The following is a 16,888-nucleotide window of genomic DNA, read 5'->3' on the forward strand; positions in this document are numbered from 1 at the left end:
CTTGATGTATTTTTATTTCACGGATTTGAGGAGAAAGATCCTGTTGCGGGGGAACCTGCATTGACCTTTGTGCTATTGTCATTGATACATCACATTCTTCTAGTAACAACATTTGAAGGATCGTGAAGATGGCGACTGGAGCGGGTTGGCAGCAATACTACAGCCCTGCAGCTGGCAATCCATCGTCCGGAGCAGGGAAATATAATTCTGGCTCATCATCTACAATGTCTTACCAGTCGGGCATCACCATGGAATATACCCAAGATCTGCACCTCAAAATGAGCAAGAAAATAGCACAGCTGACAAAGGTAAGGATGGTTACTGTTATAGATACTCGAGTACCAATGGACTGGTCTTTAATCAGGTGCTGTGATGCCGCTGCACTTGTCAAGGCTCGGGTCCGGCATCAGCGAATCTTTGATTATATTATATAACACGCAAAAGTCACAATTATTTTATATATAGCTAGGAATTATTCAGTTCTTACATAATGATATGCCTAGAACGTTATTACAGTAGTACTCACATAATCTTGCACTAGTGCCAAATAATATTACATTTTAACCCTTGGTGCTGACAGCTGTTTATACCACCAGCTGGAATAAATTGATAGTGTGAGGGCCATTTTCAAATTAAGAACATTTAATTGTTACCCATTTTAATATAACCTATGTTTTTCTACAAGGTAATTTAGGAAGCAGGGTATTCCATCCCAGCCTGGTCTCATTGACTACACATAACATAGTAAATGTTAATCCCGGACACTCAAATTAGTATATGTTACGATTGGTATGGTTACATAAAACAGATGGTTACTTAACCCTTTTAGCATACCCATCCTCTAACCCTAACCTTAACCCTTTTAGCTAACCCTTCCCTAACCCTAACCATAATGCTTTAACCTAACTCCTACACTTAACCCTAACCCTAAACCCTAGCCTAACTAACGTTAGCCAGCTAGAAGGAAAGAAATTCCACAAATTAACTTTTAACAAGGCACACCTGTTAATTGAAATGCATTCCAGGTGACTATCTCATGAAGCTGGTTGAGAGAATGCCAAGAACGTGCAAAGCTGTCATCAAGGCAAAGGGTGGATGCTTTGAAGAATCTCAAATCTCAAATATATTTTTATTTGTTTAATACTTTTTGTTTACTACATGATTCCATATGTGTTATTTCATAGTTTTGATCTATTCACTATTATTCTACAATGTAGAAAATAGAAAAAATTAAGAAATACCCTTGAATGAGCAGGTGTTTCCAAACTTTTGACTGGTACTGTAATATGAATTGTAATTCGTAAGATATCATACGAAATGGGTGATGTACATCCGCAAATGAATACATACCATACGAAACATAACATATCATACTAAATGTAGTGTTGAGGATTTACTTACAGAATTATACAAAATGTTCTGAGACCAGGTTTCCCATCCACACTAGGAGCAAGATCCATGGAAGTAAAGATGAGAGATAGTGGTTTCATATTAGCCTATAGACGAGTTGGTTGAAAAAGTCACAAAAATGATGCACGCGCAATGTTACCAGAAGGAGGTATGCGTTGTTATAATTCTGAACGAGCAACAATTCACAGAAGCTGCCTTGTGGGGAATCGTAGGTGGCTCGTTTCAGCTCGTTGTATCTAAAATTTGCCTAGCTAGCTAACCAACAACTGTATCGATGTATTTGAGAGACAACAAGTGCTCACTGTGCAAATGTATTTATTTTTTCATTAAACATTTGGACATATATAGTTTACATGTTGTGAACAGTCTAAGCCAACCCTGTCTGTTTTTCAACATAGCTACTCACACGTCGCTTTTGTTGCTAAACAACCAACTCATCTAAACTCAACAAAAAAAGATACGTTCTCTCACTGTCGACTGCCTTTATTTTCAGCAAACTTAACATGTGTAAATATTTGTAGGAACATAACAAGATTCAACAACTTAGACATAAACTGAACAAGTTCCACAGACATGTGACAGAAATGTAATGATGTGTCCCTGAACAAAGGGGGGGTCAAAATCAAAAGTAACAGTCAGTATATGGTGTGGCCACCAGCTGCATTAAGTACTGCAGTGCATCTCCTCCTCATGGACTGCACCAGATTTGCCAGTTCTTGCTGTGAGATGTTAGTCCACTCTTCCACCAAGGCACCTGCAAGTTCCCCGACATTTCTGGGGGGAATGGCCCTAGCCCTCACCCTCTGATCCAACAGGTCCCAGATGTGCTCAGTATGGCCACCAATGCCACCAGCCATACGAGCAGTATGGCTGGTGGCATTGTCATGCTGGAGGGTCATCTTTGGTGTTTTTCAGAGTCAGTAGAAAGGCCTCTTCAGTGTCCTAGGTTTTCATAACTGTGACCTTAATTCCCTACCGTCTGTAAGCTGTTAGTGTCTTAACAATTGTTCCACAGGTGCATGTTCATTCATTGTTTATGGTTCATTGAACAAGCATGGGAAACAGTGTTTAATCCCTTTACAATGAATATCTATGAAGTATTTTTGAAAGACAGGGTCCTGAAAAAGGGCCATTTCTTTTTTTGCTGAGTTTATAACCTGACCTCATATGGGCTATTAACTATTTAAAGTGGGCACAGCCTTTCCTTGTTGCAGGGTTTCACATTTCACTACATTATATGTGAGTTAGTTAGCTAAAGCACAAGGCAGACTGGGCCACCAGGCGAGTATTTGCATACTCTAACCTTGCGGTTTTCAATATGACAACCAATTCAAAGGCATGGTCATACAAGAAGGAGCAATACAACTGTTGCATCCTACCTCCAACTAACCTAAACAAGGTGTGGCCATGTTGTGTTTCGGAGACCCCAGCAGCCCCTCTGTGCAACATCTATTAAGAAACGTAATTTCTTGTTCCTCCCTGTCAAACAGACAGACTTCATCTGATTGAAGACTAAGTGGTAAGTGTCCTCTTGTCCAGGTCATAACTCAGTCGGAACATTGAAGTAGTGGACATGGTCTGAAAAGGGATTCATTTAACCTGTCCTACAGAAGGCAGCTCCATTGTCTGTCGCTGATGCTCTGGTCTGGTGAAAACATTGTCTCCTATTCCTTGCAGTAAGGTCCTGATTCATAGTGTTTGCAGTGTCATTCAGAGTAGGTCGACACTACAGTATTTTGCAGCTCATCAAGATGCAAGACATTCATTTTTCTCAGCTTTACAGCACAGTAGTACATGTTTGTTTATATCTCTCACCTGACTACTCTAAGTGATGGAGCAAATAACATTTGGATGCAAGGAAGTTTCACACTGAGGAGACCTATTTTGGCCGACTGTATTTATCTATTTGAAAGGCAACCTAATATCAATGTGGTTTATATTTCTGTACAATATTATGACTCACTTCATTGGTGTAAGGGTTTTCCTCTGGTGAAGGAGAAGCGGACCAAAATGCAGCGTGGTGGTTATTCATGTTCTTTAATAAAGGAACTAGACATGAAATAACTAACAAAACAAGAAAACAAGAAAAGTGAAAACCTAAACAGTCCTATCTGGTGCAGACACAGAGACAGGAACAATCACCCACAAACACACAGTGAAACCCAGGCTACCTAAATATGGTTCCCAATCAGAGACAATGACTAACACCTGCCTCTGATTGAGAACCATATCAGGCCAGACATAGAAATAGACAAACAAGACATCCAACATAGAATGCCCACTCAGATCACAGCCTGACCAACCAAAACATAGAAACATACAAAGCAAACTATGGTCAGGGTGTGACAGTACCCCCCCCCCCCCAAGGTGCGGACTCCCCAAAACCTGAACCTATCGGGGAGGGTCTGGGTGGGCATCTGTCCGCGGTGGCGGCTCTGGTGCTGGACGTGGCCCCCACTTCACCGTAGTCTTAGTCCCCCACCTTGTCCGCTTCCGTGGCCTCCTAGCCACGGCGACCCTACTTAATGACACTGGACTGAGGGGCAGCTCGGGACAGAGGGGCAGCTCGGGACAGAGGGGCAGCTCGGGACAGAGGGGGACAGAGGGACAGAGGGGCAGCTAGGGACAGAGGGGCAGCTAGGGACAGAGGGGCAGCTAGGGACAGAGGGGCTCTTCAGACTCCGGCAGCACAGGAGAGGAGGAAGGCTCTGGCAGATCCTGGCTGACGGGCGGATCTGGCAGATCCTGGCTCTGACTGGCGGATCTGGAAGAGTCTGGCAGACTGGCGGATCTGTAAGAGTCTGGCTGACTGGCGGATCTGGAAGAGTCTGGCTGACTGGCGGATCTGGAAGAGTCTGGCTGACCTGGAAGAGTCTGGCTGACTGGCGGATCTGGAAGAGTCTGGCTGACTGGCAGATCCTGGCAGACAGACGGCTCCGGCTGCTCCATGCTGACTGGCAGCTCCGGCTGCTCCATGCTGACTGGCAGCTCCGGCTGCTTCTTGCAGACTGGCAGCTCCGGCTGCTCCATGCAGACTGGCAGCTCTGGCTGCTCCATGCAGACTGGCAGCTCCATGCAGACTGGCAGCTCTGGCTGCTCCATGCAGACTGGCAGCTCTGGCTGCTCCATGCAGACTGGCAGCTCTGGCTGCTCTGAACAGGCAGGAGACTCCAGCAGCGCTGTAGAGGAGGAAGGCTCTGACAGCGCTAAACAGGTGGGAGACTCCGGCAGCGCAGGAGAGGAGGAAGGCTCTGGCAGCGCTGGAGAGGCGAGGCGCACTGTAGGCCTGATGCGTGGTGCTGGCACTGGTGGTACTGGGCCGAGGACACGCACAGGAAGCCTGGTGCGGGGAGCTGCCACCGGAGGGCTTGTGCGTGGAGGTGGTACTGGGTCGACCGGACCGTGCAGGCGCTCTGGAGCTCTTGAGCACCGAGCCTGCCCAACCTTACCTGGTTGAATACTCCCGGTCGCTCTGCCAGTGCGGCAAGGTGGAATAGCCCGCACTGGGCTATGCAGGCGAACCGGGGACACCGTGCGCAAGGCTGGTGCCATGTAAGCCGGCCCAAGGAGACGCACTGGGGACCAGATGCGTAGAGCCGGCTTCATGGCATTTGGCTCGGCGCTCAATCTAGCCCGGCTGATACGCGGAGCTGGAATATACCGCACCGGGCTATGCACCCGCACTGGGGACACCGTGCGCACCACAGCATAACACGGTGCCTGCCCGGTCTCTCTAGCCCCCCGGTAACCACAGGAAGTTGACACAGGTCTCCTACCTGGCTTCGCCATACTTCCTGTGAGCTCCCCCCCCAAGAAATTTCTGGGGCTGACTCTCGGGCTTCCATCCGCGTCGTCGTGCTTCCTCTTCATACCAGCGCCTCTCCGCTTTCGTCGCCTCCAGTATCCGGCGATATTCTCCAGGCTGATCCCAGGGTCCTTTCCGTCCAGTTCGTCCTCCCATGTCCATTCCTTCTTTTGCTGCAGCTGCACCTTGGGGCGGCTACACTCCCCTGGTTTAGCCCAGGGTCCTCTCCCGTCGAGGATTTCCTCCCAAGTCGCTGCTCTTGCTGCTGCTTTTGCTGTTGCCCGTTACCACGCCACTTGGTCCTGTTGTGGTGGGTGATTCTGTAAGGGTTTTCCTCTGGTGAAGGAGAAGCGGACCAAAATGCAGCGTGGTGGTTATTCATGTTCTTTAATAAAGGAACTAGACATGAAATAACTAACAAAACAATAAAACAAGAAAAGTGAAAACCTAAACAGTCCTATCTGGTGCAGAGACAGGAACAATCACCCACAAACACACAGCGAAACCCAGGCTACCTAAATATGGTTCCCAATCGGAGACAATGACTAACACCTGCCTCTGATTGAGAACCATATCAGGCCAGACATATAAATAGACAAACAAGACATCCAACATAGAATGCCCACTCAGATCACACCCTGACCAACCAAAATATAGAAACATACAAAGCAAACTATGGTCAGGGTGTGACAATTGGTCATGTTTACACCAGATATTGTGTCAAATCGCTTGAATAAAATCCATTCTGTAAAATTATTTATTTTCTTGTATGACTGTATTTTACTGTCTGTTTCATTTTGATAGAGGATGGCTGTCAGGACTGTAAGTAGGCTATTGCTCCCATAGCAACCAGTTCATTATAATTCAAGACAATATCAAGCAGGTATAAAGATGCATATTTCTCTGAAGTAACTGGCCTTGACCAATCCTTTGTCCTAAGCTTTGCTAATGAGTCCGGTAATGGCTTTATAGACAAAAGCACCTGAAAACGGAATATTATGGAGACCTATATTTTATTACTATGTACCCATAACATTGTTCCAAGGGTAAACAGGGTACTATGTGCAAAGCAGTCTCATTTTATAGGTTAATTTAAGTACTGAGCTGATCAACCGAGTTGGATCAAGCTGTAGGCTCTCAAATCTTTCCACCTGAATAGTCAAACTACAACAATATAGGTTAGGCCAGCACAGTACAGTTAAACCCTGTTTCTTCATTGATGTAGATCATGTAATATATTATGTTACTAATAAGTATGTGGTACGCTACATGGCCAAGAGTATGTGGACACCCCTTGAAATTAGTGTGGGATGTGATAGTCGACGAGTAGGCGTCCACATACTTTTGGTAGTGTATAGTATATCTTGACGATTCAGATTCCCACATAATTTCAACAAGACTGCCTTTACAGAATGATCTGGAGCCAAGAGCCAGTTGAAGCCAGAATGGTAGCCCCCCCCCCCCCCTTACCCAAGCACTGCCCAGTTAACCTGGCCACTGGCGCATGTTTCACTTTGATTTCATTCCACCTCTGATTTAGCTCCAGCTCGCTCCCAGCACCGTGTTTACCTCTGCAATGGAGCGGGCTGCTCTGTGTAAAGTGATGACAGCACTTGAAGGAATGTGTTTCTCCCTGCCGTGCCAGGTGGTCCCGTCCATCCCCTCTCCCCAGTGAATCTCTCTCTATAGAGAGATCACTCAGAGGATGTGCTCAGACTGCTGTGATGTGTTAATACCCTTGCAGGAGAAGGGAATATAGTGCACTGCAACGTTTGCATGTGTTGTGCCATAATCCAGGGGTTAGAAGTTATTTGATTTCTCTGATTTATCAGGTGGCAGGCTGGGCCATGCTGCAGAGCAGATGGCTACGGCCCTGGGCTCCAGGGCTTAGTTCCAATAGGTAGTGGGACTGGGAGGAACCTTAACAATATGTTTATTTTAGAAAATTGCTTCAGCCTTATCTGGTGGACCTCAGATAGGGACTGAAATGGCACTACAGGCTTAACAGAAAACGCTTACTCTGCCAACGTTAACGCTACAGTACCTGTATGTGGTTAGCAAACGTACTGCAAGAATTCAAACAAAGTTGTGCTGCAGAGGGCTTGCAAGACAGGAAGTCTGAAAACTCATTCTTTGTTAGCAAATGTGTAATTTATGGAGAGAGTATCTAGGCTAGAACTAGTCAAGACAGGGAATTATTTTATCTTGTGGTGAGGAAAAATGCTTGTTCTTTGAGAACACAAATTGTCCATGACTTTACCTGGAGGCACTGGGGATATTGAAAATTATTTAAATTATTCTCCCAGAAGGATTCAGAGAGAGGGCGAAATGAAATGAACAAACTGTCAAGATTGAACCCTGCCGTTGAAAAAGGCAGGAGTTGTTATTAACCTTGGCAGGATGCTCTTGGCTGATTGTCACAATCCCACGTCAGATTTCATTAAGATACTCTCGCACCCCATGGCACACCCTTATCACAGGAAATATGATTAAAGTTCTCTCTGATACACCACTGACTATGTGATGCAATCTGTGGTAAATGGTCACTGCCATACTGTACATGCTGCTCATCTGTCGTCTGCCAGAACACACCTCTGTGGTGACAGTAATGCAGGGTTTAGCCTGGAAAGTTCTGGAAAGTGTCTCTGAAGGTGCTTCTAGCTCCAATTGTTCCACCTCAAGTGTATTTTAGAGACAGGCAGGAGTGAAGCCGAGGAAACAATACCATTCCAGCCAATGTGTGTAAAAGTAACCTATGCATTTCTAATGGAATATCCCCAAGCATTTGACAAGGCTATTTAAGCTGTCTGGCTGTTTGTTGTTAGGGGACCGTACTGTACTGAGTTTCTACAGGAATGTGAGGAAACACCCCAGAACAAACACATGGGGGAACCTAGACAGGTGGAGATTAGAGAGGGCAGGTTGGAGGTGTCAGGTGGGTGTTTCACAGGAAAGCCTCGATTAATGACAGCACAGGTCTTAACATGACTGACTGGTGGTTGCGTCACAAAACCTGTGCTTCCCCGTGCGTTATTAAACCTTACATTTCCACCCGACCAGCTCAGGCTCACAGTGAGTTAAGACTCACCTCTGATAATCTGCGTAAAACATGTTCCTGTTTACAGTTGTGTGTGCTGCTCACTGACTGCCCATCCATGCATGATGTTGCCATGGCCCTGTTCAGAGATGTCATGCAGTATGACAAGGATAAGATGTCATCATAGACATTAAAACCAGTAGATGGTGATAGTGCTGACGTCATCCACGCATTCCTATGAAAAACACCCGATGGCGCATGAAGCTGGAAGTATTTGAATTTGAAACACGCCATGTTGCTCAATGGGGCTGAATGGCAACAAAATCGCTATGGATCATGGTGAAAGAGGCCATAACTAGCAAAATATCATGGTCGATGGATCACTTTTTAATTATATCCACATTTTCCACCATAATTTGCAAATAAATTCATTAAAAATCCTACAATGTGATTTTCTGGATATTTTTCCCCTCATTTTGTCTGTCATAGTTGAAGTGTACCTATGATGAAAATTACAGGCCTCTCTTTTTTAAGTGTGAGAACTTGCACAATTGGTGGCTGACTAAATACTTTTTTGCCCCACTGTATTTCAATTTTTTTCAAGTCGAACGCCATTAAATCATGAGAATCTCCTCTTTCTAATTATGTAAGCCTGGGCAGCTAGCTCGGTTGTCATCAAACGCTAGCCCCAAAATACTTTTTGCCCTTGGAATGCTGAGCTCCCCCAATTGTTTTCCTATGGAGAGGAATACCGGGCTATTTCACCAAATATCTCATTGTGTATATTTAGTTTTTTTCAAGTCGGGTTTAACCGGTGTGAAATGGCTAGCTAGTTAGCGGGGTGCGCGCTAACAGCGTTTCAATTGGTGACGTCACTCGCTCTGAGACCTTGAAGTAGTTGTTCCCCTTGCTTTGCGAGGGTGTGGCTTTTGTGGTGTGATGGGTAACAATGCTTCGAGGGTGGCTGTTGTCTATGTGTGCAGAGGGTCTCTGGTTCGAGGCCAGGTAGGGGCGAGGAGAGGGACGGAAGCAAAACTGTTACACAGGCACCATTTTAATCAGGAGTATTCTCCTCTTTGTAATTATGTAAGTCTGGGCAGCGAGCTCGTTTGTCATCGATCGCTAGACCAGAAGTTAAAAAATTTTCCCTACTTTTTTCATTAGGCAGACAAGCACAGTTGACACCATCAATGTGCGGATGTTTACTTTCTACACAAGTATTTTTTTTCCAGTTTCGTCTGACGACCAGATTGTAGTGGTAAAATAAAAAGGGATACATTTTCAATGGAATTCTAAGCATGACTCCAGTCAAAACAGGCTCTGCGAAAGTTCGATTCCATTTATTTTCTATGGGCGCTAGTGTTCCAGCTTAGCCAACGTTCTTAAGCCATTTTTTAGCCTTGGGTGAATTTTGACTCATTCTATTGTCCAGTCTATAGATAGCCAGAGCGAATTCACGAAAGCACACGAATGTCCATTGAGAAAGCACAACGACTATACCATTTAACTAAGCTAAGAATGACCGAGAATAATCAAGTCAATAAACGTTGGGTAGTTAGATAGCCTATAGTTAATATACTGGCAAGTTTGATGTAAAACTACTAATGTTACGTAGCTAGCTAGCTAGCTAACATACCAGTACATACTGCTGTAATGATATGCTATGTGGTACATAAGGACAGCGTAGTTAACAAATTGTCAGTCATCATAACGTGTAAGGTAACTTATTTGAAAAGTCATTACTTTATTACATTGAGTAGCAAGCTACCCCTTGGTCGTTAGGGCAAATCTGGTCTGTGATAGGAGGTTTTTTTTTCACATCTAGCTCGGCTATTAGATATTCTTTAGTAAAGGTTGAATAGTCTATTGTTCAGCTATTAGCCCCTCTCCCCAATTTGCACTCGTCTGCAGGTATGTTTTGATGTGAGAGAGGAAGCCAGTCCCATCATCGCCATCTCACCCACTCTAAAGATAACCTTCGGGCCAACTGGGGGCCCAAGGCTGGTTAGGAGACACTGCAATTGTGATGAACTGAGAGAATATTAGGGTAGCACTGTAATTCATTAATCATATGCTGTCTGCCGCTGTTCTTACCTCTTTCCCTTTCTGTCTTCTACCCCTCTCTCCCCACCTCGTCTTTCTTCCTCGTTTTATAATGCACACCATATGTGCATTGAAGTACAGATTGAACTTGTATTTATAATATTACAATTATCATAATTATAATGCAGTATTATGTATTTATAACACCTGGATAATGAACTTCTTTCAATAAAGCGTTTCACATTCTCCACTGGTTGAAATTAAGTATCTCATTGAAATACTATCCTGTATGCAGATGAAGGGAGTTAGATATGCATAGTTTTTTTCCTGTATATATGAATTAATAATCAATCATGTTTCTAGTCTTTTGCATAGTTACAATGTGTAATCATTGATGTCCCAGGAGCAGTAAACACTGTTGAAGTGTATAATTGTAATACATACATGCAGACACAGCATCATTCAAATAATGGAGTTTGATATGACTGAAAAAGAATGTCTCAGCTAAACATCCATAGACATACAGTTATTTTTATCCTCCACTACACAATAAGCAAGTAAATAGTTAGCTAGCTATGTTACTTCAGCTGCATTGCAAGGGAAAGCTTACACAATTGTACATTCAATTTGCAGTAAATGCTTTAGCTAGCTAGATTCTTTACATCCACTGTTTCACAAGACGGCAGCCTAGTTTGCTGGTTTTCTCAGGAATCCCTAAAACATTAAACAACAGGAATGACAAATTCATTCTCCCAACACTAGCAAGTCAGATAACTTGCTAAATAGCGATTTTTGTCAATTAACTTTATGACAAAAAAAATATTGGTCTCTACATTAACTAACATATTCCTCTCAATTGTACATTTTGTCAGCCATCTTCACCCAGGGACTCGCGTCAAAATTTGTCATTAGAACCACTCGATATAATTGGTCATATAAAAACCTTGGGACCAAATGCATAATGAGTACTCTAACTCCCCCTTGTGGTGGTCTGAAGCAGTGACGCTGGGAATCCCTAAGTCCCACGGTGCAAGCTCGCAACTTTTAAAGGAGGAACCACTGTACTTATGTAATCAAGATATATTAGTGTTTTAACTTTCGTAATTTTCTTTACAAATGTAAGAATTATTCTTCCACTTTAACATTAGAGTATTTTGTGTAGATCGTTGGCAAAAAAATAAAATTAAATCTATTTTAATCCCACTTTGTACGAGAACAAAATGTGGGAAGAGTCTAGGGGTGTGAATACTTTCCTGCTTTCTAGGGTCAGTAGCCGACCAGCACAGCTTGTGACTTCACGCTCCAGACTGGACACTGGGAGCCTGGATGTCATACTATCGGATGATTTCCCCTCCCCACCTCGAAAGACTTCAAAGCAAACGTTGTTGATTCCGGCTGATGGACTTCTCAACACTAAAGTTGGATGATGGCCTCTCCAACACAACCTCTCCCTCAACGAGAGCAAGACAGAGGAGATGTTCGTGGACTACAGGAAAAGGAGGACCGAATACATCTCCATTCACATTAACTGGTCTGTAGTGGAGTGGGTTGAGAGTTTAAGTTTTTTTAACCTTTATTTAACTAGGCAAGTCAATTAAGAACAAAGTATTATTTACAATGACAGCCTAGGAACAGTGGGTTTACTGCCTTGTTCCGGGGCAGAACAACAGATTTTTACTTTGTCAGCTCAGGGATTCAATCCAGCAACCTTTTGGTTACTGGCCCAATGCTCTAACCACTAGGCTACCTGCCTAAGGAGATGAATGTGGACTACAGGAAAAGGAGGCCCGAGCACGCCCCTATTCCTCATCGACGGGGCTGTAGTGGAGCAGGTTGAAAGCTTCAAGTTCCTTGGTGTCCACATCAGCAACAAACTATGATGGTCCAAACAAACCAAGACAGTCGTGACAACACCTTTTCCCACACAGGAGACTGAAAAGATTTGGCATGGGTCTCCAGATCCTCAAAAGGTTTTACTGCGGCAACCGCTCGGCATCCGACCATAAGGCGCAACAGAAGGTAGTGCGTATGGCCCAGTACATCACTGGAGCCAAGTTTCCTGCCATCCAGGACCTATATACTAGGCGGTGTCAGAGGAAAGCCCAAAAAATTGTCAAAGACTCCAGTCACCCAAGTCATAGACTGCTCTCTCTGCTACCGTACGGCAAGAGGTATAGTATACGCCAATTCTAGGTCCAAAAGGCTCCTTACCAGCTTCTAAGACTGTTGAACAATTAATCAAATGGCCACCTGGACTATTTACCCCCCCTTGATGTTACACTGCTACTACTCACTGTTTATTATCTATGCATAGTCACTTTACCCCTACCTACAAATTACCTCGACTAACCTGTGCCCCCGCAAATTGACTAGGCACCGGTACCCCCTGTATGTAGCCCCCTGTATTGTTATTTTATTGTTACTTTTTTAAAAATTTTTTTACTTTGGTTTATTTAGTAAATATTTTCTTAACTCTATTTCTTGAACTGCATTGTTGGTTAAGGGCTTGTAAGTAAGCATTTCACGGTAAGGTCTTCTACACCTGTTGTATTTGGCACATGTGACAAATAAGATTTGATTTGATTTGGTAAAGTGCCAGTTTCATCTGTTGACAGAGGAATTTCATGGTCATTTGCCCCCTTGAAGCACATTGTGAATTTTCAATGTGGCCAAGTTCATATTTCACTCTATATTTCATGTCCTGCTGGTTTGGGAGAAATACACTGCTCAAAAAAATAAAGGGAACACTTAAACAACACAATATAACTCCAAGTCAATCACACTTCTGTGAAATCAAACTGTCCACTTAGGAAGCAACACTGATTGACAATAAATTCCACATGCTGTTGTGCAAATGGAATAGACAACAGGTGGAAATTATAGGCAATTAGCAAGACACCCCCAATAAAGGAGTGGTTCTGCAGGTGGTGACCACAGACCAATTCTCAGTTCCTATGCTTCCTGGCTGATGTTTTGGTCACTTTTGAATGCTGGCGGTGCTTTCACTCTAGTGGTAGCATGAGACATAGTCTACAACCCACACAAGTGGCTCAGGTAGTGCAGCTCATCCAGGATGGCACATCAATGCGAGCTGTGGCAAGAAGGTTTGCTGTGTCTGTCAGCGTCCAGAGCATGGAGGCACTACCAGGAGACAGGGCAGTTCATCAGGAGACGTGAAGCAGGGCAACAACCCAGCAGCAGCAGGACCGCTACCGCCGCCTTTGTGCAAGGAGGAGCAGGAGGAGCACTGCCAGAGCCCTGCAAAATGACCTCCAGCAGGCCACAAATGTGTATGTGTCTGCTCAAACGGTCAGAAACAGACTCCTTGAGGGTGGTATGAGGGCCCGACGTCCACAGGTGGGGGTTGTGCTTACAGCCCAACACCGTGCAGGACGTTTGGCATTTGCCAGAGAACACCAAGATTGGCAAATTCGCCACTGGCGCCCTGTGCTCTTCACAGATGAAAACATGTTCACACTGAGCACATGTGACAGACATGACAGTCTGGAGACGCCGTGGAGAACATTCTGCTGCCTGCAACACCCTCCAGCATGACCGGTTTGGCGGTGGGTCAGTCATGGTGTGGGGTGGCATTTCTTTGGGGGGCCGCACAGCCCTCCATGTGTTCGCCAGAGGTAGCCTGACTGCTATTAGGTACCGAGGTGAGATCCTCATACCCCTTGTGAGACCATATGCTGGTGCGGTTGGCCCTGGGTTCCTTCTTATGCAAGACAATGCTAGACCTTATGTGGCTGGAGTATGTCAGCAGTTCCTGCAAGAGGAAGGCTTTGATGCTATGGACTGGCCCGCCCGTTCCCCAGACCTGAATCCAATTGAGCACATCTGGGACATCATGTCTCGCTCCATCCACCAACGCCACGTTGCACCCCAGACTGTTCAGGTGTTGGAGGATGCTTTAGTTCAGGTCTGGGAGGAGATCCCTCAGGAGACCATCCGCCACCTCATCAGGAGCATGCCCAGGCGTTGTAGGGAGGTCATACAGGCACGTGGAGGCCACACACACTACTGAGCCTCATTTTGACTTGTTTTAAGGACATTACATCAAAGTTGGATCAGCCTGTATTGTGGTTTCCACTTTAATTTTAATAAATTTGATTTCCATTGATAATTCTTGTGTGATTTTGTTGTCAGCACATTCAACTATGTCCTGAAAAAAGTATTTAATAAGAATATTTCATTCATTCAGATCTCGGATGTGTTGTTTTAGTGTTCCCTTTATTTTTTTGAGCAGTGTATGATGCCCCATCCTCTCACATGCAATGGGCTTTGGTCTACAATGCTCATTGTTTTTCTATCGGCCTCACATTGTCCCATGTGATGCATTCATTTGGTTTATTGCCTCTTGCACATTGTCTCCCCACGGTATTGTCAGAGATCACACCCTGCGGGTTGGCTTCTCAAGCATCCTCCTCTCACAGACACACTCTCTCACACGTACGTATTAGTGTCACGCTTTTCTGCTGGTTTCAACACTTTGGCCTCTGTGTGCTGTTATATGCTGTATGTTTGTGTGCACACACACTCAAATACACACAAACATACAGCTTATAACAGCACACACAGCCATAATACATCCTGCTCCTACAAGGAAGGTAGGGAGAGCATTAGCTTGTGAAACTAGATAACCTAAATAAATCAATATTCTAACTGGTGGAAGGACTACAGGCCAGAGTGTACAGCTCCTGCTCTATCATGCTCTATCATGGTTAAAGAGAGATGATGCTGTATGCATTAGTAAGCCTGGTGGAAGGGGCTAGGGTCAGGGGCCTTTCCCCAAGGACCCCCGGAGGGCCCTCCGCTATCACAGCCCAATCTGCGCCTCTCTCTGCTGCCTCACTTCTCTGCCTCAACCCTCTGCTAAGGGACTGTGTGCCATTATTAACGCCAAAAACATGAACAGAAGAGGGCCAAGAGATAAAGGAATCCACTACCCTGTCCATCATAAAAATCAAATAAAAACTAGATTTTCTGATTCCCAGGCTAGAGGATCCCCCCCCCCCCTTTTCTTCTTCATCATTGTCAAAGGGAGTACAGTCAGATCTAGCCTACTCCTGGTGCACCTGATTTCATCAGCCTGTAGCTGGCTGTGCAGTGCAGGACCTAGGACCCAAGGATAGGTTGCTTTTCCTTTTGCACTTATCAGAGGAGCCCTGCCTTAGTGCTGACAGGCCGCCTCACCAGCGCCCACGACTTGGCGGCTGCAGAAATGTTCCAATTAAGATGACAGAGAGCCGATATGACTTGGCCTTTCGCATCAGAGGGCGGCAAGTTAATAGCGGTTGACTCTAGAACCTCTCCACCTGCGGTCCATAAGAGGGGAGGCGTGGGGTGAGGAATGAGCTGCAGTAAGAGGAGGACTGCTGGCTCTGGTTGGCTTGGATGAGATGAGAAGAGTGGAGCGGCTAGACCAGACTTTTCTTTTAAGGCCCAGTAAATGGCTGGCACATTAACATGCCGAGTCGGTGCAGTCTGAAGTGGGCTGCCTGTCGGGCTGTGGGCTGCCGAGGTGGCCAGCTCAGTCATCCAGGTGCTGTAAAGTGAATCATATCAGTGAAAAACAGACTGGCTGGGGTCAGGACCTGTCCTACCATGCGTACTGGAAGACACTACTGGAGGCACTGTGTCTGAGTCTAGCTGTTTCATATCTCCCTGAATTCTCTGTTTCTCTGTTCTGCAAGCTTTGAGCTCTCTCCCTCCCACTGGTTCTGTTGTTCTTTTTGTTTGGGTCAGGGCGATGTTAGTTGGCTGCTCCACAGAGTGAACGGCTGCTCTAGACATCTGTCTGAACAAAATGAAGAGAACCACTGTCAATACATCTGAACAAAATGAAGAGAAGCACTGTCAATACAGATTGCAGCTTCCAGAGGTTTCGTCACTTTGGGTGTGTGTGTATGTTGGCCACTCTTTGGCCTCTGCTCTGACTCATTGGTTTTCCCAATGACTCAGCCGACTCAGCAAGAGCTATCAGCTGCTTCTCGCTATCACATAATGCACAATCAATGTTAAGATGCTTTCACCTCAACCGCCATCCAATTCTTCACTCACAGAGCCACAGGCGGATCTGATGTATAGAGCAGTGGTTACCAACTTTTTCTGTTTTCCCGGGACCACCAAATCACCGTCAAAAGCTCGAGGACCACTATTCGCGGAGTCGCAGAATATTTTTTTTAACATAATATTTAAATAATGGTCAAATTGTCCATTTTAGCAGTGAATGTAACAAATTAAAGGCCTATATTATTGTCAATGGTGTGCGTACTGGGAGCGGAGTCCGGTGCAGGAGAGCAGAGAGTTATTTAGGCAGGAGTGTCACGCGGGACTAGGTGGGTGAGGAAGGAATCAGGCGCAGAGAGTTCCACTGGGAATTGGTGCACTTTAATGTGGCACAAAGAATAACAAGGCCAAAACACAGGGCGCGGACAATAATGTGGACCACCCAAAACACAGGGTACCAGATCCAGAAACACGAACACCTCTACCTAACGCACACACATAACATAAATACAATCCCACACAAAACAAGGACGGGTACACATACTTTAAATAAGGAAGCCCATTAAGCACATACAACA

General features: G+C 45.1%; 1 protein-coding gene across 3 annotated transcripts in view; it reads left to right on the top strand.

Annotated features, from left to right (window-relative positions):
• fam184ab (family with sequence similarity 184 member Ab) overlaps positions 1-16,888 on the top strand; it is a 148,773-nt gene that overhangs the window by 460 nt on the left and 131,425 nt on the right. For all 3 annotated transcript variants that reach the window (XM_064990964.1, XM_064990961.1, XM_064990963.1), the window contains exon 2: positions 104-308. In XM_064990964.1, the coding sequence (XP_064847036.1) occupies positions 129-308 (180 nt within the window). In that variant the 5' untranslated portion in view covers positions 104-128. The remainder of the gene's footprint in view (positions 1-103; positions 309-16,888) is intronic.

The sequence above is a fragment of the Oncorhynchus masou genome, chromosome 16, assembly GCF_036934945.1.
Source record: "Oncorhynchus masou masou isolate Uvic2021 chromosome 16, UVic_Omas_1.1, whole genome shotgun sequence".
NCBI lineage: Eukaryota > Metazoa > Chordata > Actinopteri > Salmoniformes > Salmonidae > Oncorhynchus > Oncorhynchus masou.